Below are 23,323 nucleotides of genomic sequence, written 5' to 3'. Positions count from 1 at the left end.
TAAAATATAATCTGTGAAGCTAAACAGGGAAAGAAAACCTAAAACCTAAGACCAGATAGGAAAGAAGGGAGGAGGGGCAAAAAGAATTGTGAAGGCTGGGAGTTCTATTCATGCCCTGGTGCAGCAAGCCAGTGCCAGTCTAACAAGAAGATGGAGGCTAGGAAGAGTTTCCTACTCTCCCACCAGCAGTGTCTGAGGTGACCTGTAGCTGGGTAAGTCTCCGCCATGGCTCTCTTCACAAGGGAAACACAGGGAATGGCCATCCTGACGGCCACCCTGAACAACACAACCACACTTTGAGGGTTCACCTTGAGTGCACTACTGGAGTGATGTGGGGCTTTCTGTCCTCTCCAACCACGAGCACCAGGTACCTAAAATTCCCTTAAAAGGTGATAGTATTTCCTGATTTAATAACACAAAAACTGAAAAATACAAAACCCTAATCAAATTCATGTATACCAAATGTAATGAGTTACATAAACCACAAAGTTAAAGTATATTAAATGTTGTAGATTTTCTTTTAGAGAGATGAATACAAGACAAAATAGAGGGGGCTTTTCACCCCCTGGAGGAAAAAGAGAGCTTTGGGGCCACAAATCAATACTGTTGACCTCGTAACTTGGATTAGGGTGGCTCGCTCATAGTTACCTGGAGACAATGCATTTGGCACACAGAGATTCGTCCACATTCATACATATATACACACATGTATTTGAGAAAAAAACGGCCACTGAACCTCTGGCACATGCTAATACTGCATCATGTGACCTGTCAACTCTGAGTTTTCAATGTCTTCATTATAACAACAATCTGGACTCCTAGATTCATCCTTCCAGTGTATGTAGCTGAACACAAATCATGGTGACACACGAAGAAAACTACGTCACAGCACTTCCTTTTGGAATTCTAGCTTTTCTCACAACTTCAGCAGTCTGCATCTCAATTAGTCAGGGTATGGTAGTTTTTCTGCATGACCACAAAAAGTCTACTGAGAATAACCAGGCAGGACTTTCCTCACTATAGTCACATTTGGTAGGTGCAGGAGGATATTCCCCAATGCAGGGTTCCACACATAGTACAATAATATATAAAAAAAACAAACCTCAAAATCATAGCATTCCCAGTAACATCAAAAATAAGAATAACTTTTTAAAGTGCAAGACCTATACAATGAAAACTACACAGCATTACTGAAAGTAAAGAAGAGCTAAATGGATATACCATATTCAAAAATTGGTAGGATGTCAATTCTTCCCAAACCGATCAACACAATCCCTATCAAAATCTCAGCCGACTTCTGTACAAAGTGATAATCTGATTCTAAAATTTCTATGGAAATGCAAAAGACTCAGAATATCTAAAAAATTGTCTGAAAAAGAAGAACAATGTTAGAAGACTAACAGTGGCTGATTTAGAGGAAAAAACAAATTATAAAACTACCAAAATAGAACCAGTGTGGCACTGGTATAAGGATGGACGTATAGATCAGTGAAACACTGAAAAACTTGATTTTAACAAAGGTGCCCATGCAATTCAATGGAAAAAGGATAGTCTTTTCAACAACTGATGCTAAAACAACTGAATATTCATATGCAAAAAAAAATTAATTCAAAATGAATCACAGGGTCGGATGCGGTGGCTCACACCTGTAATCCTAGCATTCTGGGAGGTGGAGGTAGGTGGATTGCTTGAGGTCAGGAGTTCAAGACTAACCTGACAAACATGGTGAAACCCCGTCTCTACTAAAAATACAAAAATTAGCTGGGCGTGGTGGCACGCACCTGTAATCCCAGCTACTCAGGAGGCTGAGGCAGAAGAATTGCTTGAACCTGGGAGGTGGAGGCTGCAGTGAGTGGAGATCACACCACTGCACTCCAGCCTGGGTGACCGAGCGAAATCCTGTCTCAAAAAAAAAAAAGAAAGAAAAGAAAAATGAAAACATATGACCACAGAAAAACTTGTACACAAATGTTTGTAGTGGCATTATTCATAACAGTCAAAAACTGGAACAGGCCAGGCAAGGTGGCTCACGCCTGTGATCCCAGCACTTTGGAAGGCCAAGGCGAGCAGATCACTTGGGGCCAGGAGTTCGAGACCAGCCTGGCCAACATGGCGAAACTCTGTATCTATAAAATAAAAAAGAAAAACAAAAGAAACTGCAAACAATCTAAATGCCCATCAACTGGTGAATGGATGAAGAAAATGTGATACATCTATCCAATGGAATCTTGTTTTGCAATAAAAAAGAATAAATGATGTATGCTACAACACGAATAAACCTTCAGAACAGTATGCCAGACGCAAAAGACTACATATTATATAATTCTTTTACTACAAAATATTCAGAAAAGGCAAATCTAAAGAGACAGAAAGTGGATCAGTGTTTGCCTGGGGCTGTGCAAGAGAGCAGGGACTAACTGCCACAGATATGTGATGGAAATGTTCTAAAAGTTTACTGGACAAAATCCAACACTCACTCATGATAAAAAAATAAAAATAAAAAATTGTTAGTCAGGACCAGTGGCTCATGCCTGTAATCCCAGCACTTTAAGGAACCAAGGTGGGAGGTTCACTTGACAAGAGAGAGGAGGTGGAGACCAGCCTTGGCAACACAGCAAGACCCTATCTCTACAAAAACTTAAAAAAAAAAAAAAAATTAGCTGGCCATGGTGGCATATGCCTATAGACTCAAGAGGTTCAGGCAATTGGATCCCATGAGCCCAGGAGTTCAAGGCTGCAGTGAGCTATGATCACACTACTGCACTCCAGCCTGGGCTGCAGAGTGAAGCCCTGTCTCTGGGAAAAAAGAAAAAAAAAAAGAAAAAAGGAACTCAGCAAACTAGGAATAGAAGGGAACTGTCTCAATTTTTTTTTTTTTTTTTTTTTTTTTTTTTTGAGAAGGAGTCTCGTGCTGTCGCCCAGGCTGGAGTGCAATGGCCGGATCTCAGCTCACTGCAAGCTCCGCCTCCCAGGTTTATGCCATTCTCCTGCCTCAGCCTCCCAAGTAGCTGGGACTACAGACGCCCGCCACCTCGCCTGGCTAGTTTTTTGTATTTTTTTTGTAGAGACAGGGTTTCACTGTGTTAGCCAGGATGGTCTCTATCTCCTGACCTCATTACCCGCCCATCTCGGCCTCCCAAAGTACTGGGATTACAGACTTGAGCCACTGTGCCCGGCTGACTTTCTCAATTTTATAAATGCATCTGCAAAAACCTACAGCTAAAATCATAATTAATGCTGAAAGACTGAATACTTTCCTCTGAGATCAGGAATAAGGCAAAGACATCTACTCTCACCACTCTTATTTAGCACAGTGCTATAGTGCTGGAAGTTCTGGCCACGCAAGAAGGCAAGCTGAAGAAATAAAAGGTATACAAAGCAGAATGAAGAACTAGAACAGCCCCTATTTGTAGATGACATGATTGTCCATGTAGAAAATCTCAAGAAATCTATAAAAGAACTCCTAGAAGTCATAAATGAGTTCAAAAAGACCACAGGGGCTGGGCGTGGTGGCTCACGCCTGTAATCCCAGTACTTTGAGAGGCCAAGGCGGGCGGATCACTTGAGGTCAGGAGTTCGAGACTAGCCTGGCCAACATGATGAAATCGTGTCTATACTAAAAATGCAAAAATTACCCGGGCATGGAGTCGTGCACCTGTAATTCCAGCTGCTCAAGAGGCTGAGGCAGGAGAATTGCCTGAACCTGAGAGGCGGAGGCTGTAGTGAGCCGAGATCACACCACTGCACTGCAGCCTGGGGGACAAGATAAACAAACAAAAAGCAATCACATTTCTATGTACTAACTAAAAAATGGAAACCAAAATTTAAAAAAAATACCATTTACAGTTACTCCAAATAAAACTAAATACTTAGGTAAAAATCTAATACAAATGTTTATGCTGAAAATAGGTAAAAATCTAACACAAATCTAGATGCTGAAAATAATTATAAACTGCTGATGAAAGAAATTAAAGACAACTTAAAGAAATGGACAGACATGCTATGTTTATGAATTGGAAGATTCAACATAGTAAAGATATCAATTCTCTACAAACTGATCTACAAATACACCACAATTTCTATTAAAATTCCAGCAAGGCTTTTGCAGATATAAACAAGATTACGCTAAAATGTATGTGGAAAAGCAAAGGAACTAGAATAGTTAAGGCAACTCTGAAACAGAGGAATGAAATTGGAAGAATCATTTTATCCAGTGTTAAGGCTTACTATGTCACTACAGTAATCAAAACAATGTATCATTGGTGGAGGAACAGATCAAAGCACCTGAGTAGAGAACCCACAACAGACCCAGGTCGGTATGACTGAATTTTGACAAAGGTGCCAAAGCAATTCAATGAAGGAGAGAGAGTCTTTTTGAGAAATAGTGCTGAAGCAACTGGACAACGATAAGCCAAAGAAGAAAATATTAACCTGAACTTAACCCTCTTACCTTCTACAAAAATTAACTCAAAATAAATCATAGACTTAAATGCACAATGTAAAACTATAAAACTATTAAGAAAAAAGAACAGGAGAAAATTGTGGGGACCTAGAGCTATGTGAAAAATTCTTAGACATAACAACAAGAAAATAGTCCATAAAAAGGAGAAATCAGTAAATTGGACTTCATCAAAATTTGAAACATTTGCTTTTTGAAAGAAGCTGTGAAGATGAAAAGAGCAGCTACAGACTGGGAGAAAAGACTTGCAAAACATGTATTCAGCTAAGGACTTGTGTCTAGAATATATCAAGAGCTCAAACGCAAAAGTGAAAAGGGAAAAAATCCAATTAGAACATGGATAAAAGACATGAAAAAAACATTTCATAGAAGAGAATACACAGAAAATAAATGCATGAAGTGATATTCAACATAATTAGCTATTAGGGAAATGCAAATTAAAACCAAAACACACCTATCAAAATGACTAAAATTCAAAATAGAGATAACACCAAATGCTGGTTAGGACATGAAGAAAGTGAATCACTTATACATTTTTGGTGGGAATATAAAATGGTACAGCCACTCGGGAAAACAATTTGGCAATTTCTTCCAAAACTAAATGTGCACTTACCATACAACCCAGTAATTGTACTCTCAGGCATTTATTACACAAAAATAAAGACACACATTCATGCAAAAATCTATACATGGATGTTACTAGTGTCTTTATCAGTAGTAGAAAAAAAAACGTAGAAACTATTCAAACTTCTTTCAGTGGAGGAATCGCAACATATTGCAAACAAATTGCAACATATACATACCATGAAATATGAGGCAATAAAAAGAAACAAACTAACAATACATGCAACTTGGATGTATCTGAGTGAAAGTCAGTCTCTGCCAGACACCTGTGACTCATGCCTGTAATCTCAGCACTTTGGGAGGACAAGGCCGAAGGATCAATTGAGCCCAGGGGTTCAAGACCAGCCTGAGCACCACAGTGAACCTGTCTCTACAAAAAAATTAAAAATTAGCTGGGCATGGTGGCATGTGCCTGTGGACCTAGCTACTTGGGAGGCTGACATGGGAGGATTGCTTGGGCCCAAGAGGTTGAGGATGCAGCAAGCCATGATCCTGCCACTGCATGTCACTGCCTGGGTGACATAGTGAGACCCTGTCTCAAGGAAAAGTCAATCTCAAAAGGTTATTGCACGTTATGACATTCTTGAGATAACAAAATTAGAGAGATGGAAAATGTATTAGTGATTGCCAGGGGCTACGCAGAGGGAATGGGGTGGATGTGGCCATAAAGGGGTAGCACCAAGGAGCCTTATGGTGATGGAACAGTTCTGTGAGTGTGGTGATAGCTACATGAATCTACAAATGTCATAAAATTGCACAGACCTATGTACATATGCACACACACAAATGAGTACATTCAGAAGTGATGAAATATAAAGAAGTCCAGGTGAAAACTGGTGAAAGTTGAAAGCTCTGTTAATTGTACCAATTCCAATTTCCTGGTTTTTATCTTCTACTACAGTTATGCAAGATGTCACCACTAGAGGAAACTGGGTGAAGGGTATAGGTCACTTCCCTGGACTTTTTGCAACTTCTAGTGAATCTGTAAGTATATACAAAAAATTGTTTTTGTTTCCAGTGGGATTGGACCAAAAAATTTTAACCAAAAAAAAAAGTCGTATAAATTTACTAAAAACTATCAAACTATACAATTACAATATCTACAATCACAATGGAAAAAAATTTTGTGGTACAAAATATACCTCAATAATCCTGCTTTAAAGAAACAATAATCAAACTCTGATATATTTTCCTGTTTAATGGAATACTCATACATAACAGTTTATCAAGCACAAAACTCCCAAGATTTCTTCAGTATCTTTCTGTAGTTCATTTCTTATTTTAGCTTAACCACAATTTTTATTTTAAAAGTTTCTTGGCTCACTGTAAGCTCCGCCTTCCGGGTTCACATCATTCTCCTGCCTCAGCCTCCTGAGTAGCTGGGACTACAGGTGCCCACCACCACGCCCAGCTAATTTTTTGTTTTTTGTTTGTTTGTTTGTTTTGTTTTTTACTAGAGACAGGGTTTCACTGTGTTAGCCAAGATGGTCTCGATCTCCTGACCTTGTGATTTGCCTAACTCGGCCTCCCAAAGTGCTGGGATTACAGGCATGAGCCACCACGCCTGGCCAATATTCTGCAACAGTTGTGCCTTCAACAGGAAGCTGGGATCTTTTTCCTCGAGAGTCCAAACATTGCTACTGCCAGGACTCTTTCCTGGCCTAGCCTCCTCACATCATAAGCAGGTATCAAGACCCAGTGCACCTCCTCCACTGACCCTACAAAATCTCTGTGGAGGAAATATCTCTAGCATGGCCGGGAACAAAGTCTTCCTTGTTTGAATAGCCTTTCTCTAGGGGTTCGGAAGCTGCTTGCTCACACTTTATGATTTTGGTTCCATACTTTGTTTCTGACCTTTTCTCACATACTGAACTCAATACTTTATGCCTTTTCCTAGTGATTTTTCACTCATACAGAAGTACTTACTAGCAGCCAGGCGCAGTGGCTCACGCCTGTAATCCCAGCACTTCGGGAGGCCAGGGTGGACAGATCACCTGAGGTCAGGAGTTCAAGACCAGCCTGGCCAACATGGCGAACCCTCATCTCTACTAAAAATACAAAAATTAGCCAGGAGTGGTGGCACGCGCCTGTAATCCCAGCTATCCAGGAGGTGGAGGTTGCAGTGAGCTGAGATTGTGCCACTGCACTCCAGCCTGGACGACAGAGCAAGACTGTCTCAAAAAAAAAAAAAAAAGTACTTTCTAGCAATAATCTAACTTAGGATCTAGTCCCTGGATTTTTTCCTGGGTCCTCAATTCTATAATAAGTTTCCAGAGCCAGGTGCAGTGGCCCATGCCTGTAATCCCAGCACTTTGGGAGGCCCAAAGCAGGAGGATCACTTGAGCCCAGGAGTTCAAGACCAACCTGGGCAACACAGTGAGACCCCATCTCTATAAAAAATTTTAAAAATTATTTTAAAAATTATACTTTAATAGAATTGTTCTTGTAAAAAATAAAAATTAATTAATTAATTTAATTTAGCTGGGTGTCTTGGCACACCTCTGTAATCCCAGCCACTCTGGAGGTCAAGGAGAAGGATCGCTTAAGCCCAGGAGATCGAGGCTACCGCAACTATTATTGCACCACTACACTTCAGCCTGGCAATAGAGCAAGACCCTGACTCAAAAAAAATAAAAATAATAAGTTTTTAGAGTCCCTCCTTATGATCTGTACAGGCCTGGACAGAGACTACAGCAAAGGCAACAGATAAGGCAGCTGCTAGAAGAGAAATGGCCTTGTTACAGCAACCTTTTGCAGGAGCCTCCCTCTATATCCACCTTGCAGGGGTTTCCCTCTGTGTTCACCTTGCAGGAGCCTCCCTCTGTGTTCACCTTACAGGGGCTTCTCTCTGTGTTCACCTTGCACGGGCTACTCTGTATTCACCTTGCAGGAGCTTCCCTCGGTATTAAGTTGGACTATTGAACAAGATTTTTAACTATAAATAGGGAATCGATGGGTAAAATATTCACACATTTTAAGGTCCAAGTTCCAGGGCAACAAAACCCTAGTGATTTCAAGCTACTTTACCGTGGCTGTTTCCTCCTTCTCAGTATGTATTTACTGGAATGGCTTCTTTTTTTTTTTTTGAGATGGAGTCTCACTTTGTCATCCAGGCTGGAGTGCAGTGGCACGATTTCGGCTCACTGCAACCTCCACCTCCCGGGTTCAGGCAATTCTCCTGCCTCAGCCTCCCAAGTAGCTGGGATTACAGGCACCTGCTACTATGCCCGGCTAATTTTTGTATTTTTAGTAGAGACCGGGTTTGACCATGTTGGCCAGGCTGGTCTCGAACTCCTGACTGCAAGCGAACTGCCCACCCTGGCCTCACAAAGTGCTGGGATTATAGGCTTGAGCCACTGCACTTGGCCTGTTAGTACTATTATTATTCAAACTAAAAATATATCCAGGCCCCAAATTTTATAAAGAGTGTGGGAATACTTCTAGTTGTATGGAAAAGGAAGTTATGCCACACAAAAAGTTAAGGAATTTTTAAGAAATATTAGTTTCTCTAATATTTATATAAAATATAACTGGTTAAAATATAATAATCCCCAAATTAATTACACGTACTTCTGATTTAATACAGCTATCTCCAGCTATAAGATATTATGTACATTTTTTTCCCTCAAGATTCTTATTGCTATGGTTTGGATGTGGTTTGTCCCCATCCAAACCATGTTGAAATTTGATCCCCAATGTGGCACTCTTGAGAGGTGGGGCCTAGTGGGAGGTGTATGGGTCATGGGAGGGGATTCCTCATGAATCGATTAATGTGCTCTCTGGAGGGTGAGTGAGTTCTCGCTCTCACAGGAATGGATTAGTTTCCCTGAGAGCAGGCTGGTAAAGAGTCTGGCTTCCTCAGTTTCTCTCTCTTGCTTTCTCTCATCATGTGATCTCGTCACACAGCCCACTCCCCTTCTGTCATGATTTGAAGCAGCCTGAGGCCCTCACCAGAAAAAGATGCCCAATCTTAAACCTTCCAGCCAACAAAATCTCAACATAAATAAACCTCTTTTCTTTATAAGTTACTCAGTCTCAGATATTTTGTTATAGCAACACAAAATGAACTAAGATAATTATGAATCTTTATGTTGTAGGGCAGATTTTTAAACATAAAAGTTAGAAGATACCAAGTGAATAACCTACGTGTTAAATGGTTATAAAATCCATCTGTTCGACTACATTCCAACACACTCAGAATACATACATTTACAAATACAATTGGTTGAGGATTAAGAGTAAAAAATTCAGACCCACTGCTTATTGTAAGTGAAAGGCTGTAAACCAACCCCACTTTCTGGCATGGTGAGAGCCTGTCCCTGAGCATGGTACCTTCTTGTCTCTTATGCTGTCGGCCTGCACGATTTCCAGGCGGGCTTTAAAGTGCTCACAATCCATTTTCAGCTGCTCCAATTCTTGCTCTTTCCTTTCCAGGTCTAGGAGAAAGAGACACAAAATTACTCAAGATATTTCAAGTCACTAATCTCTCCCTAAGCATCTATTTTGCCCAGTCTTGACTTAGTAAAACATGCACTGATTACTTAGGTGAGAACATCTGCATTTCTTGACTTCTAACCTGTCCTTGAGTAACCAATATTCTAAAAATCTTGTTCTCTAAGTTCATCTCAGTTTTTAGCCCATAGCACAAAGGACTTTGGTTTTCTGTTCTGTGTTTTTAAGGCTTCGCTTTACTGCCAGACAGTACTCAAGGCTTCAAGAAAATGTGTTATTTAAAGGATTGAAGGCAGAGCTGAGAAGCCCGACTGTCTCATGGCACAGACTTGTCGCTACTCCATGAAAAGCAGAAGGCAGCTCAGGGAGTGCACGGCGCCAGCACAGGCTGATTCACAAAGCTAGTGTCACCCACTGGCAGACTGACTCAATGGGAACAACTGCAGTAGTCAGCACTGGAGGAGGGAAATAACAGTGATAAAAAAGAGAAAATGCTACGGTGAAACAGTGGGAACTACATAGCACTTCCTCTCCACTACACTCATTCAGTTGATGAGTCAACAACAATCAACAAAAATCCCAAAAAAATCCATGTCAATAAACCAAGCAAAAGCATTATCAACTTTAAATTTAAAATATTATGTTGAAGAAATACTGACATTCAAAAAAAATCAAATACATAATACAAAGTTTTAAGTGTTTGATCTCAAGAGCTAGGAAATCATCAGTTTTTATGCCAACATATACCAAGATTTGAGGGTGCTAAGAGCTAATGGTCTAACGTCTCTGATTAAAGTAGCGATGCTTTAGGACAGTGATTCTCAAACTTTAGTGTCCACCAGAATCCCTGGAGGACCTGATCATACAGAGTCAGCTGGTCCCATCCACAGAGTTTCCAATTTGGAACAGCTGAGGTGAGCCTGAGAATTTACATTTCTAACAAGCTCCCAGGTAAGACTTACACTGCCTGTCTGGGACCCACACTTTGAGAACTACTTCTGGGCAATAACCTGGTCTCTCATCACCAATAAAATAAAATGAACATGCAACACATGACCAGCAACAGCAAACAAGGGAACCCATCCACAGGAATGTGAAAGAGAAAAAAAATGGAGAGTAATGGAAGGCAGCTCTAATATTTGTCACATGAAGGAATTTCACTTCTTTTTTGTTTTTTTTTTGAGACGGACTCTCGCTCTGTCACCCAGGCTGGAGTGCAGTGGCCGGATCTCAGCTCACTGCAAGCTCCGCCTCCCGGGTTCACGCCATTCTCCTGCCTCAGCCTCCCGAGTAGCTGGGATTACGGGCGCCCGCCACCTCGCCCGGCTAGTTTTTTGTATTTTTTTTTAGTAGAGACGGGGTTTCACAGTGTTAGCCAGGATGGTCTCGATCTCCTGACCTCGTGATCCGCCCATCTCGGCCTCCCAAAGTGCTGGGATTACAGGTTTGAGCCACCGCGCCAGGCCAAGGAATTTTACTTCTTTACACATTCCCTCTCCTAATCCTTGAACCAAGAAAAACACAAGGCAACTCTGCTTATCTGTCTCATTCTTGTACTCTCACTTGGGATGAGTGAGAAAGCCTCAAAGAGCCAGGCGCCTGGAAAACGGAACATTACTCCACCCTAGAGGAGAAAAAGCTCACAGACACTTCCTCAATTATGTGCAAACAAACAAGAAGGGGTAGGGCTTTCGAATCTAGGGATCCAAGAGGACAAGAGGAAGCCCGAATAAGAAAATTGTGGGGACTGCTTAGAACACATGTATCCCCAAAGTCCTAAAGGAAACTTTAATAAAGGGAGGAAGAAATAAAGCTAGTCTCTAAATTTTCTAGAGACCCTGTCCTAGAAGAAAGATTACAGCCTAAAAGTAAATATTCAGACCAGCTAAACAGTATAAAATTGGCTGGCAAAGCTTCTTATAAAATGTGTTTCTCAGGCGCCAGGCCCAGTGGCTTACGCCTGTGTAATTCCAGCACTTCGGAAAGCCGAGGTGGGAGGATTGCTTGAGGCCAGGAGTTTGAGAACAGCCAGGGTAAGAACACCATCTCTCAAAAAAAAAAAAAGTGTTTCTCAGAAATAGAGCAAAGTGCCTTTGGACTATATCCTCTCCCTCAAATCGCAGTTTCATTTTCTGCTTTTTTAAGAAATATTATGCCACAATGACTTTTACTGGAATTCTTGATTTTATCCTAATCCTGGCCAAAAAATCAGCTAGCAAGAACTATGCTTTAAAAACTACATACTTGCATTATTTGTAACAATGTCAAATGGAAATACATTATTTATACACATACACACTACAATCATCATGTATGAAATACCACCTACGGTCATAGACAAAAAAGAACAAACCGAAAAATTAACATGAAATTTCTGTGATTTAAAATTTTTCTTTGCATTTAACTGTTAAATTTGGCTTCTACTATTAAACTATATACTACTCAAACATGGTAAAGGAGATAGGAAATCTCTACAACCCTTATTATGTGTAAAAACCTGTGGGAAGTAACTCTGACCACCCAAAAGGGCTCTCTTGCATTATGGTAATTTCATAATCACTTGTTCTAGACAGCTGTACGCAACCCTAGCGTAAGTTAACATACCAAAAGAACAGGGTTAAAACAGCTGACTCTAGGACTCTACGGTAGGCAATCTCAGAACTCCGGTCAGTCAGGGAGGCCACACCCATCCACGCCAGGCTCCTGGGGAGGTGGCAAGTGCCCTTCTGCTGTATGAGGCCGCCGCCTTGTGGCCAGACGGGAGCATTGCTGCTGCCTTGGAACAGAACTCTGACCTTGCACTTTCAACTTGGCCCACTGCGTGCCTGCTACCTAAAAGTATCCCGAAGGCAGGGATTTGCATGTTTTCTTCTATGCCTACCCTCCAAATGTCTATATGGAACACAGTAGGCAGTACATAAATATTTGCCACATAAATTTATTTCACTTCTTTATACATTCCTTCTGCTAATCTTTGAACCAAGAAAAACACACAGCTACTTTGGTTACCTGTATGTCTCATTCTTACACAGTAAGAATATATTACTTTTGTAATTTTTTTTAAACCCAGAGACAGAAATAATACGAACAGCGAATATTACAAACAAACTAAATCACAGACCATTAAAACATCCATGTATCTTCTGAAACCACCTTTTTTTTTTTTTTTTTTTTGAGATGGAGTTGCTGTGTTGCCCAGGCTGGAGTGCAGTGGGGAGATGGCATGATCTCAGCTCACTGCAACCAACGTCTCCCAGGTTCAAGTGATCCTCCCAACTCAGTCTCCTGAGTAGCTGGGACTACAGGCGCCTGCCACCACGCCTGGCTAATTTTTGTATTTTTAGTAGAGATGGGGTTTACCATGTTGGCCAGGCTAGTCTTGAACTCCTGACCTCAAGTGATCTGCCCATCTTGGCCTCCTAAAGTGCTGAGATTACAGGCATGAACTGCTGCACGCAGCCAATAATCATTTCTTAATACAAGCCTAATAACATGAGAATGGCTGTATCTCTTAATACTCAACTTATTCACAGGGAGGGTACAGAAAGCTGGAAATGAAAAGAAGGATTTCTAACACACTAATCAAAGAAAACTGCACAACTGGCGTCAATTTATCTTACCATTTCTTAATCACCTGGTATGTGAGGTCAGGAGTTCAAGAGCAGCCTAGACAACATAGTGAAACCCCGTCTCTACTAAAAATACAAAAATTAGCCCAGCGTGGTGGCACACACCTATAGTCCTAGCTACTTGGGAGGCTGAGGTGTGAGGACTGCTTGAAACTGGGAGGCGGATGTTGCAGTGAGCCAAGATCATGCCATTGCACTTTAGCCTGGGCGACAGAGCAAGACTTCATCTCATAAAAAAAAAAAAAAAAAAAAAAAAAACAAAACCAAGATCAATCTTGAACTCAAATTAATTCTGTTGATTTCCCAAACCAGAGTCAGGAAACTTTGCTTTTCATTCACTGAAACACATACATGACATGAATAGTAGGGTGGTCAGGGGTGATATTCAAACACTACACGCCTCCTCCCCCTCCATCTTGACCACCTTTCCACCTTCTCTGTTCATAAGCTCCCCAAGTGTTTTTTTCTCTACTTTCCTGTGTTCTAGACAATCTTCACCCTGATCTGTGCCCCAAGAGGCGGACGTGAAGTCCCATAGCAACAGGGCTCCCTCGTCCTACGGCTTCCTGTTGGGTGCAGTAGCAGCCCTGCAGGAAACTGGAGGACAGGAGGAGATGACTAAGGGTGGGACATGTCTCCCCACTCCATCCTCCCTGCTGGGCTTCATCCTTCCGGGTGAGGCCACAGGTGCTGTCAAGCATCTTGTCCAGAGCAACGCCTCTCACCAAGTTTGGTACCTCTCTCCCTTCTCCTGCTCCTTCAACCTAGGGGAGGCCGATGGCGCTCCACTCGTTAGATCCTGGATGCTTCTTTCTCCAGGCACTGGTTCCCTGAACTCTGATCACACTTAAATCTCTTCACTTTACTGTTTACTCCTTTTGTTCCCCGCCAGGATATGGATGTGACACACTCTTGGTGTTCTTTCATTTGGGCCACAATAAACTCTGAGTCAAAGTAATAATCCTTTTTTGGTGCTCACTCTTTGGTTCCACTCTTCATGGACATTTCTCAAGTTCTTATTTCTACAGACTACAAATAATTCTTCCCAGAACTGAAACGGGGGTACTCATATCAAACTCTGTAAATTAATCTCAAAATACCCTACAAACACTTTAGAAATAACATAGTGCAGTGGTTTTCAAATCCTACAGCTAAGAATCTAAGAGTACCTGGGGAACAATTACAGTCTCATAAACATTTAATTAATATCTCTATTTTACAATGTTATTTAAACTTTTTCTTTGGAAGTAATTTCAAATTCACAAAAACTAATACAGAAAAAAAATGCCCATATATCTCTACACCCAGACTTACCTACTATTAACATTTTTTTTGCCTCATTTGCTCATCATTTATTTATTTAATTTAAAAAAATTTTTTTAGAGATGGAACTTCCCTCTGTTGCCCAGGCTAGAGTACAGCGGCACGATCTCGACTCACTGTCACTTCTGCCTCCCAGGCTCAAGCGACTCTCCTGCCTCAGCCTCCTGAGTAGAATAGCCGAGATTACAGGTGTGCTGACCACACCTGGCCTTTTGTTTGTTTTTGTTTTTCGGGAGTTTGCTTTTTTTTTTTTTGAAAAAAAATGTTAAATACAAAAATGAGCCGGGCATGATGGTGCGCACCTGTAGTCCCAGCTACTCGGGAGGCTGAGGCAGGAGAATCGCTTGTATCAGGAAGGCTGGGGTTGCAATGAGTCAAGATCGTGCCACTGCACTCTAGCCTGGGTGACAGAGGGAGATTCCATCTCAAAAAAAAAAAGAAAGAAAAACCTGTTGGCCAAATATCTCACCAGCGTATCATGGCTGCACTAGTTTGCATTCACTGCTGATGTTTTCAATGACCAAAACAAGGCTGGCTCACATTAACATAAAAATAAATAAATAAATTGTAAAAGGTTAAAATTATTTAGCATTTGTATTATTTCAGAAATGAGGCCAAAATTTTAGGTGTGCTGTCAACATACAAAAATAACTTCAGCTCCTCTGAGACTGTCAGCGAATATCTGACGGCCACTAAGGTGCCAAACTGTTTTTTTTTTTATTATATCATTTAACACTTCAAATGCAACATAATGCATGAAAAGTGTTTTCTGTAAGACAATGAAGATTTAAACGGACTGAATGGCTTTTTTATTATTTCTCTCCAAAATGAACAATTGCCAATCAAGGAAAGCAAGGAATTGCTAGATCTTAGTGATTTAATTGTAAAACAAAAATATCTGACTCCCCTTATTTCAAGCATCTTATCAGTTGAATTAGAAAGTGTCTTCATGTTGCTAGGTGAACTATTTGAAAACTTAACCACCTGCAACTCCTTATCTGTGGGATTGTGTCTTCCTGCTACTTCACATGCAAAACTAAAAACAAACTGGAAGCTGAAAATGATCATCCAAATATCTTCCAGAATCCCTGATACTAAATTTTTGTTTTCATCACACCACCTTCATTGTACATACTGATTTTATAAGTAAATGTTCTGAAACTTAATTTTAAAAATAAATATCCAGAAAATACAATTTCCATCTAGTTTACATATAGAACCATCATATACTATTACATAATTTTTTTTTTTTTTTGAGACTGAGTATCGCTCTGTCACCCAGGCTGGAGTGCAGCGGCGCGATCTCGGCTCACCACAAGCTCCACCTCTGGGGTTCACGCCATTCTCCTGCCTCAGCCTCCCGAGTAGATGGGACTACAGGCGCCCGCCACCTAGCCTGGCTAATTTTTGTATATTTAGTAGAGACAGGGTTTCACCATGTCAGCCAGGATGGTATCGATCTCCTGACCTCATGATCCGCCCACCTCGGCCTCCCAAAGTGCTGGAATGACAGGCGTGAGCCACCACGCCTGGCCCATAAAATTTTATTTTTAAAAAAATAGGATTTTCCTAGTTTTAAACAAATTTTTGATACCCACTGATTTATTCACCACTGTTGGATGAATAAAGTACAAGAAGGGATGAGAGAAAACAGAGGGTGATGTTTTACTAAGTACTTAAGTGCCACTACCTTAACAAGTCAAAGGGAAATGCCTATAGCGTTTTCAGGCTTGATTTTTTTTTTTTTTTTTTTGAGATGGAGTCTCACTTTGTCACCCAGGCTGGAGTGCAGCGGCATGATCTGAGCTCACTCCAACCTCTGCCTCCTGGGTTCAAGCAATTCTCCTGCCTCAGCATCCTGAGTAGTCGGGATTACAGGTGCATGCCACCACACCCGGCTAATTTTTGTATTTTTAGTAGAGATGGGGTTTCACCTTGTCAGCCAGTCTGGTCTGGAACTCCAGCCTTGGCTTCCCAAAGTGTTGAGATTATAGGCGTGAGCCACCGCACCTGGCCCGATTTGTATCTCTTGCAAACATAGGTGAGTCTTACCCAAACCTCCCTAAACTTTTCCCAAACTCATGAAATGACAATGACTGAGCCAGAAGTGAAGCTGCTGGGCTGTGAATTGGAGTCTCTCTTTATTTCCCCAAGGGTTCACCTAGTTTCCCACACCATCTGAGGAGGTGCTGCTTACTGAGGACTCCCATGAGCCAGGCACAGTGCACACACCTTACAGAGCTTATCTCAGTTTAAGCTTTGCCATAGCCTAAGAGGACAGCATCACTGTCCCCATTTTGTAGACACTAATCATCAGGCAGTATATAGATGATCCTGTATCTCCATACTGTCACTGCCAATCGTAAATCATGACACTTCATCCTGACTTCACCACCGAGACTAGTCAAACATCCCTTCCATTCCATCCATACAGCCACAGTCCCACACACTAAAGGAACCCATGACTTTCCTTGACGAATGCTCTAATTCATCTTCCACCCAATTCCTCAAACCTATCCTACACTCACCTATAAAAACCACTCCCCTAAAAACGTCATTTAAATCACTATTTTGATGGTTATTTCCATGTGGTAATTTCCAGTTGCCTCTCATCTCAAATTAAAAACAATCTATGATTGTCTTCTATAAACCGCTCATTTTCCATCCCTAATTCTGCTATACCCCAATCCTTACTCCACCCAGCAAGCAAACACTAGCTGATGAACCTGCAATCAGTCCTGCTCAATCCCATGTGTGACTTTCACATGCCACCACCCTGGCCTAGAACATCTCCCCTTCTCCTCCTAACAAACCATGCCTCTCCCCAGTGCCCATCAACTCCCTAAGACTCTCAAGCAACACCTTCGTCAGTATTATTGCAAACTGCCACTTACCTTGCCCAGTCCTCCCAAAGGTAGATGCTGTGCTACAATCAAAATCAAGCCCCATTCGCTACTCAATCCTCTAGCTGGCTTACACGTTACTTTATAGCCTAAGCCCATCCAAACAGAACTATATCCACACTCTAAAAGAAACTTCTCAAATCGGGTCTACTCCTTCCCTGCCTGCATTCATTCCTACCTTCAAGTTGCCTTTTGTCACTGCTTAAGATTGGAAGCACATGGTGACTCATGCCTGTAATCCCAGCACTTTGGGAGGCCAAGGCGGCCAGATCACTTGAGGTCAGGAGATTGAGGTCAGCATGGCCAATATGGTGAAACCTTGTCTCTATTAAAAATACAAAAATTAGCCAGGCATGACAGTGGGTGCCTGTAGTCCCAGCTACTCTGGAGGCTGAGGCAGGAGAATCGCTTGAACCCAGGAGGCAGAGGCTGCAGTGAGCCGAGATCGCACCACTGCACTCCAGCCTGGGTAACAGAGCAAGACACCATCTCAAAAAAAAAAAAAAAAAAAAAAGACTGGAAGTGCATATTAACCTCTAGAAGCAAAAGGAGTGGATACTGGACCATAGGGCTAGTGGGAGAGTAGAAGAATCAGTATGTCAAATGGCTCTTGCTGCCACAGTACAACCGTGAATTTCCTCTGCAGAGCTCTAATCTTAGAGTCATGTCTAACATTATGACTCTAGGAAGACAGGCTCCTGGGAAGGCTTGGGGAGGGCCATCAGATCCAGGCCTTATAAAAAGAAGAATTTTTATTTTTCTTCATGTTGCCTAAATGGTAAGAACTCAAAAGCCAAAATTAGATAAAAGATGCCTTAGGAGGCCATAGTAACCCTCCTGGAACCAGCCCAGCCCAATCTGATGCTTCCTTTCTCTTAACACCACGTTTCCTGGAGCACATGTGAGTTTCATGAGACAGCACTGCAAACTAAAAAGAAGGGCATGCGGGCCGGGTGCCGTGGCTCATGCCTGTAATCCAGTGCTTTGGGAGGCCGAGGCGGTCAGATCACCTGAGGTCAGGAGTTCAAGACTAGTCTGGCCAACATGGTGAAACCTGGTCTCTAACTAAAAATACAAAAATTAGCCGGCATGGTGGCACACACCTGTAATCCCAGCTACTCGGGAGGCTGAGGCAGGAAAATCGCTTGAACCCAGGAGGCAGAGGTTGCAGGGTTGCAGTGAGCTGAGATCATGCCACTGCATTCAAGACTGGGCAACAGAGTGAGACTCAGAAGAAAGAAAGAGAGAGGGGGGAAGAGAGAGAGAGAAAAGGGAAGGGAAGGGAAGGAAAGGGAAGGGAGAAGGAAGGAAAGAAGGAAGAGAGAAAAAGAAAGAAGGTCATGCAGAGGCAGAAGGGTGCTCCCTCAAGACCAAATAATCAGCCAGGGAGATAATGATAGACAAAATCAGGGGCCCTGCACTCCCAACAACTTATAAAGTAAAATGGAAATAAAACCATGTGTCTGAAGGAGAAGCACAGAGTACCATGACAACATTTCAAAGGAAGATGGATCACATCAAGGTAGTCAGATTAGGCAGTGACTCTGGGCCAAGGCTGTGCCCAGTAATACGAAGGTTTTTAAGCTGTAGCATGGTTTTGTGTAGGTTTCTGGATGATAGTGAGTTTGGGTGGGATTTTTAGGTTTTTGTTCTTTTTTTTTTTTTTTTTTGAGACAGAGTCTCGCTCTGTCACCCAGGCTGGAGTGCAGTGGCCGGATCTCGGCTCACTGCAAGCTCCGCCTCCCGGGTTCACGCCACTCTCCTGCCTCAGCCTCCCTAGTAGCTGGGACTACAGGCGCCGCCACCTCGCCCGGCTAGCTTTTTGTGTTTTTAGTAGAGATGGGGTTTCACCGTGTTAGCCAGGATGGTCTCGATCTCCTGACCTCGTGATCCGCCCGTCTCGGCCTCCCAAAGTGCTGGGATTACAGGCTTGAGCCACCACGCCCGGCCTAGGTTTTTGTTCTTTATCCTAAAAACAAAGAGAAGCTTCTGAAGACTTATGCAGGTGAACAGCATCATCAGATTGAACTGTCACAAACTACTCAGGCTACAGTGTATCCCAGTGACTGGAGAGTGGCAGTGAGGAGACTGCCAGTAGAAGGCAGAACACAGCAGTGGAGACAGACGCAGGCTGATGATTCAGGATGCATCCATGAAGTAACGCTCACAAGACTCACCAGTGGACAGTGTCTTTGAGTGACTGCCTACTTCTTATTCACTGAGAAGCCTGATTCTGTAAAATCCCAGACTCGCAGAAATTCTGTTGTTTGAAATTATACAAGAAAGAAGATCCCACTCTTGCCTGCAGGATCTAAGTCACTGTGACACAGAAAAGAACCCTATTTCCAGCTACTGCAGAGCTTCAAGTAAGGGATTTCTAGAACAATGTTCCACGTCTATTTGAACTTTGTAGTTTTCAAGGAAACAGGACCTGGGTCCACTTCACAGTCAGACTTGATATTGGTCCCTTTAGACACAGTTCTATTTTGCTTCATTTACGCTTCACCTAATACCACTCTGTCTCTAAGTCCTGTAACAACTCTAGCCTCTTCTTTGTTGAGATGCCCCCCCCTCAGTTTCTTGGTGTTCTGGTATGGTCTTCCTCATTGCAAACACTCATAAACCTCACTCTGTCAGACCGTGGGTCTGTTCCTGGTGACCTTAGACTGATTAGGCTAGGGCAAACATTTAGAATTTGAAGTAATCATGAAACGAGCAGGAAGAAATGCCAAGTCGGAGTCAGGCACAAGACCTTGAGCTTGGAGAGTTCTGGGCTAGAGACTAAATCCAGCAGCCACTGGCATCAAGATGGTAACTGAAGCTATGAGTATACATGAGACTGCCTAGAAAGAAGCCATGGGGTGAGGCAAGAAGGGGGGCCTAGGCCTAAGCCTCAAGCCCTATTTGAAGACTGCTAAACAGAGAAGGATAAATTTTAGCAAAGGGGAATAAGCAGGAATTGCCAGAGAGATTATGGGGGAAAAGGTGACTGTGTAGCCTGGGGGAGGCCAGGACTATGAAATAAGATCTCCCAAAGTCAGACTGTGATCAAGTGACCACAGATTTGTTTGTGGCCCTCACTCAGTTTGATTTTGGCAGGGGGACTGATCACTAAAGACACTCATGTTAACTAACTCATGAGACCCTGATGCATTTTTTAGAATGCCAGTTTATTAATTTACAGTGAGAATATAACACGCACTGCTACAGGTGTGTGCCTATTTACCTTCCTTTCCTGAAGACAAATGCACAAGGAATGACTAATCTCAGAAAGTTGCTGGATGAGCATGAAATCAAAACTAGGGAAATTAAGAAGTCAATGACCTGACATTTTGGCAACTAATGACATTACATATATCTGGCAGGGTCCCAGTGGGAAAGAGAAATCAACTTAGATGTTGAGACTTTTCTGAAAGGACCACTTACAGAGGGGAGAGCAGAGATAACGGAACCATCAAGGGACACTGAGGTACCCAGGGACCAGCAACGGCCCTACAGCCAAAGCAGCAGGGGAAGAAAACAGCATTCCTGGAGTCCAGCAAGAGCTAGGACTATGGAGGAGGCCTCTAGACAGGAGTATTTGTTCTGGAGGGATGCAGCTACTGCCAAAGAACAGTAGCAAAGCAGGGAGGGAGCGGGAAGAAACACTCCAACCTCTCTCTCCACCCAGGAGTACCTTCCATTGGTGAGCCCCACTGGCAGCCAGCAAGGGAACCAGGGAAACCCCGTGTGCAGGACTCTACTTCCCAGAGCACACCACGGGGCAGAGAAGAATGGATCCGAGGACTTCAGAGAGAATACAAACAGGGCGAGGCACTGTGGTAACCACGAGCACTGTCCCTTCTAACTGGATATGGCTGGCCCACTGACCAGATACATTTGCACATACCAGAAACTCATATTCTTGGGGTGACCTATCTCCTTGTCTGGATGAGTGCTAGACCTACCTGGGCCCCCTGGATGCACCTTTTCTACAGGGTACACAGTGAGGGCTAACAACCAAATGTCATGCAGCAAATTGGCCTTAACCACCAAAGGCTGATTTAATCGTGACTTGGCCTCAATCGGGCAAGTGCTGAGACAATCTCAGAACATCTCCAGGAACTTCAATAGGCTCCTAAACTGGTATTCAACATAATGGCTCAGCTCAAAAGTCTGAATGGACACCAGAAAGCCTAAACTTCAATCAGTTCTAGAAACTGGCTCACCCATCTACCTAAAGATAAATGAATACACTTCCAGCTATCTGTACCGACAAGTAAACTCCATGCAAGGTTTCCAGATGGCAAGAACCTTAACTTATGACAGTAAGTACTTAATTTTCAGAATAGAGCTTTTCAGTTACCAAAAGTATAAAATTCTTCTGCCAATGAAGAGAGTGAGAGAGAAATAGAAGCTGATAATAGATGCTCAGGAAACTGGCCACCAACTTACACCAACTTACATATGTCCAAGTCACTACATTGAGGAAACCTCCCTTTCTTAGGTCATCAGACTCTCCCAAGTATCATCGCAAGGACTACGAGAGTACCTTAAAATTGGTTTACAATTATTTACCTAAGGTAAATCTGCTAGAACAAATTACTGTTACCACCAAGGACTGCTGAAAATGAAGACTCACTTTTTTCTACAATCTTTAATTTCTGGAAGCTCTCCAGCACCTCCCCATTTAGTATTCTGGGTAAGAAGTCCCGTATTTGCATCACTTCAGTTGTCAGCCGTTCCAGGTCCTTCTTTCTGACTTTAACAAATTCCTCTTTAGTACCTATGTGCTAAAAGAACAAGCAGATCTTATATTTCTCTTCACATGACAAAAAAAAATCAGCCCAAGTGAACGTGCTTTTCTTTCAGGCCTCTTATGTTCATCGTTATTTCAAATCGTCTCTACCTACTGTATGTTCTGCTATAGATCTATTTTATGTATATATAAAAATTTTGAAAGCTGAAGCTTCAGCCTTCAAAAAGGGAGCCACACGTTAAAAATAATAAGGGCAAACAGGCCAGGCATGGTGGCTTACACTTGAAATCCCAGGAATTTGGGAGGCCAGGAGTTCAAGACCAGTCTGAGCAACATAGAGAGACCCTGTCACTACAAAAATATGAAAACGTGCCCAGGAGGCTGGGTGCGGTGGCTCACGCCTGTAATCCCAAAACTTTGGAAGGCCGAGGCGGGTGGATCACCTGAGGTCAGGAGTTCAAGACCAGCCTGACCAATATGGTGAAACCCCATCTCTACTAAAAATACAAAAATTAGCCGGGCCTGGTGGCGAGCACCTGTAATCCCAGCTACTCAGGAGGCTGATGCGGGAAGAAGGCTTGAGTCCAGGAGTTGGAGGCTGCAGTGAGCTATGATGGTACCACTGCCCTCCAGTCTGGGCAACAGAGCAAGAACACGAAAAACGAAAGTCATACAAGAGCTCTATTCCGGCCGGGCGCGGTGGCTCAAGCCTGTAATCCCAGCACTTTGGGAGGCCGAGACGGGCGGATCACGAGGTCAGGAGATCGAGACCATCCTGGCTAACACGGTGAAACCCCGTCTCTACTAAAAATACAAAAAACTAGCCGGGCGAGGTGGCGGGCGCCTGTAGTCCCAGCTACTCCGGAGGCTGAGGCAGGAGAATGGCGTAAACCCGGGAGGCGGAGCTTGCAGTGAGCTGAGATCTGGCAACTGCACTCCAGCTCGGGCGACAGAGCAAGACTCCGTCTCAAAAAAAAAAAAAAAAAAGAGCTCTATTCCTAAAAGTCAAAGAAAACGCCTGCAACTTTTTATCACTGCAGCACCAAACTAATCAGGAGAAAAAGGAAGTCATCTAGACTGGTTTCCCACTGGGTTTGCTAAGCCCTCTGCCCGTGATCTCAACCCCAAGCCTCTAAGATTGTCCAGCTGGAAATTAAGGCACGGGAGCTTGGTGACTCTCAATGCAGCACAAATA

The 23,323-nt window shown here is 42.7% G+C and overlaps 1 protein-coding gene across 1 annotated transcript in view; it reads right to left on the bottom strand.

The window, feature by feature from the left end:
• The window catches only part of HSF2BP (heat shock transcription factor 2 binding protein), a 29,545-nt gene that overhangs the window by 4,289 nt on the left and 1,933 nt on the right, over positions 1 to 23,323 (bottom strand). The window contains exons 3-4 of the mRNA XM_026447436.1: positions 22,012 to 22,162; positions 9,416 to 9,519 (exon numbers count right to left, since the gene is read on the bottom strand). Coding sequence (XP_026303221.1) covers positions 9,416 to 9,519; positions 22,012 to 22,162 — 255 coding nt within the window. The remainder of the gene's footprint in view (positions 1 to 9,415; positions 9,520 to 22,011; positions 22,163 to 23,323) is intronic.

The sequence above is a fragment of the Piliocolobus tephrosceles genome, chromosome 19, assembly GCF_002776525.5.
Source record: "Piliocolobus tephrosceles isolate RC106 chromosome 19, ASM277652v3, whole genome shotgun sequence".
Taxonomy (NCBI): Eukaryota; Metazoa; Chordata; class Mammalia; order Primates; family Cercopithecidae; genus Piliocolobus; species Piliocolobus tephrosceles.
The sequence above is the reverse complement of the archived record's forward strand: the minus strand, read 5'-3'. Positions and strand labels throughout refer to the sequence as shown.